The 1,345-nt window shown below is 35.7% G+C and overlaps 1 protein-coding gene across 1 annotated transcript in view; it reads right to left on the reverse strand.

The window, feature by feature from the left end:
• Positions 1-930, reverse strand: part of USP3 (ubiquitin specific peptidase 3) — a gene marked incomplete at its 5' end in the record, with an annotated part of 26,161 nt that extends 25,231 nt beyond the window's left edge. The window contains one exon of the mRNA XM_010085213.1: positions 870-930. Within this exon, the coding sequence (XP_010083515.1) occupies positions 870-930 (61 nt within the window). The remainder of the gene's footprint in view (positions 1-869) is intronic.
• Between the last annotated feature and the right edge of the window lie 415 nt (positions 931-1,345).

A 1,345-nucleotide genomic window follows, 5' to 3' on the forward strand; every position in this document is an offset into this window, starting at 1 on the left:
GAAAACTATGAATATAAGACACTGTTAAAACTGTGGCACTTACTGCTATCCAGATTAAAGAAACAAAACCTGGAGTTTATTGAATCCACTTCAAAAGACAAAGTCACTACATTTTCCAGAATAAAAGCACACCAGCACCGAAGCTACCCTACATATGAAAACATGTTTACATCTCAGATACCATCTAAATGCCAACACTAACTGCATTCTCACTAATATGTGCATCTCAAACACTTATGTAGCAGCAAATTTTCTACAATTATCCTGATATACAAATAACAGCATTGACTGTATCATTCCTCTACAAATTCTTTTGGTGTACTTCAACTACTACAGGCACAAACCAGGTGTACTCTGAAGGAATTCTGATGGCAGCTAGTCCTTATATGTTACGGCAATAACTTTGTTCCAAAACTACACTACAGTACATTTAAGGTATTTTCTGTCTAGGCTGGACAGCTGCTACTTTTCTCAAAATAAGCTGTGCCAGCTTTGGATTTATGGGTTTCCAAAAATTCTTTCTGGTTTAATCTTATTACAATAGAAACATCTTTTACAGAATGGAACTTCACAATAATCCACTGAATTAGCAGTTCTCCAAGCACTTTTTGAGCTGAGCAATCACATTCACTGTACCCTTTTCTTTTGGGGAAAAACTGATGTCGAGTATAATCTCTGGACTCTTATAATGTAGAAAAGAAATCTGTTCAGTATAAACACACAATGTTAAATGAGATCATGAAGGGTTTATTTCAGGCAATTATAAGGCATTCAGGAAAATATTGAATGAACTGCCTCAGAGTGGAGCAACAAAGGAAAAAGATAAAAGGTCTGATTAAAAGATTTGCACACTAACACTTTGTACCCACCTTCCACAATGGACGCTTGAGCACGTCAGACAGACCCATGGACTTTTATTTGACCGGCACACTATAAAAGATTTTAAAAAAAAGTCAAATTAATTTGCTCTGATATTATAGTTGTATAACACATCCTGAGTGCTAGCGATGGCTCTGCTGACTACACCTTAGCAGCACAGATATATAATATATCCAGTCATGTTCATTAACCTATATTAGGGACTAAACTAACAGACTGAAGAGCTATTGACACTAAAGCTGTCATGATTTAACCCAGCTAGCAGCAGCAGTGAATACCACACAGTTACTCACCCTCCCCCCTCCCAGGGATGGAAGAGAGAATTAAAGGAGAAAGGGAAAAGAGACTGACGGGTTGAGACAAGACTGATTTAAGAACTAAACTACAATAAAATTTAAAATAATGATAATAATTAAAATAATAATAGTAACAATTATACAATTATATACAAATGAGTGATACACAG

Source organism: Pterocles gutturalis, unplaced genomic scaffold (genome assembly GCF_000699245.1).
Source record: "Pterocles gutturalis isolate BGI_N339 unplaced genomic scaffold, ASM69924v1 scaffold42110, whole genome shotgun sequence".
Taxonomy (NCBI): domain Eukaryota; kingdom Metazoa; phylum Chordata; class Aves; order Pterocliformes; family Pteroclidae; genus Pterocles; species Pterocles gutturalis.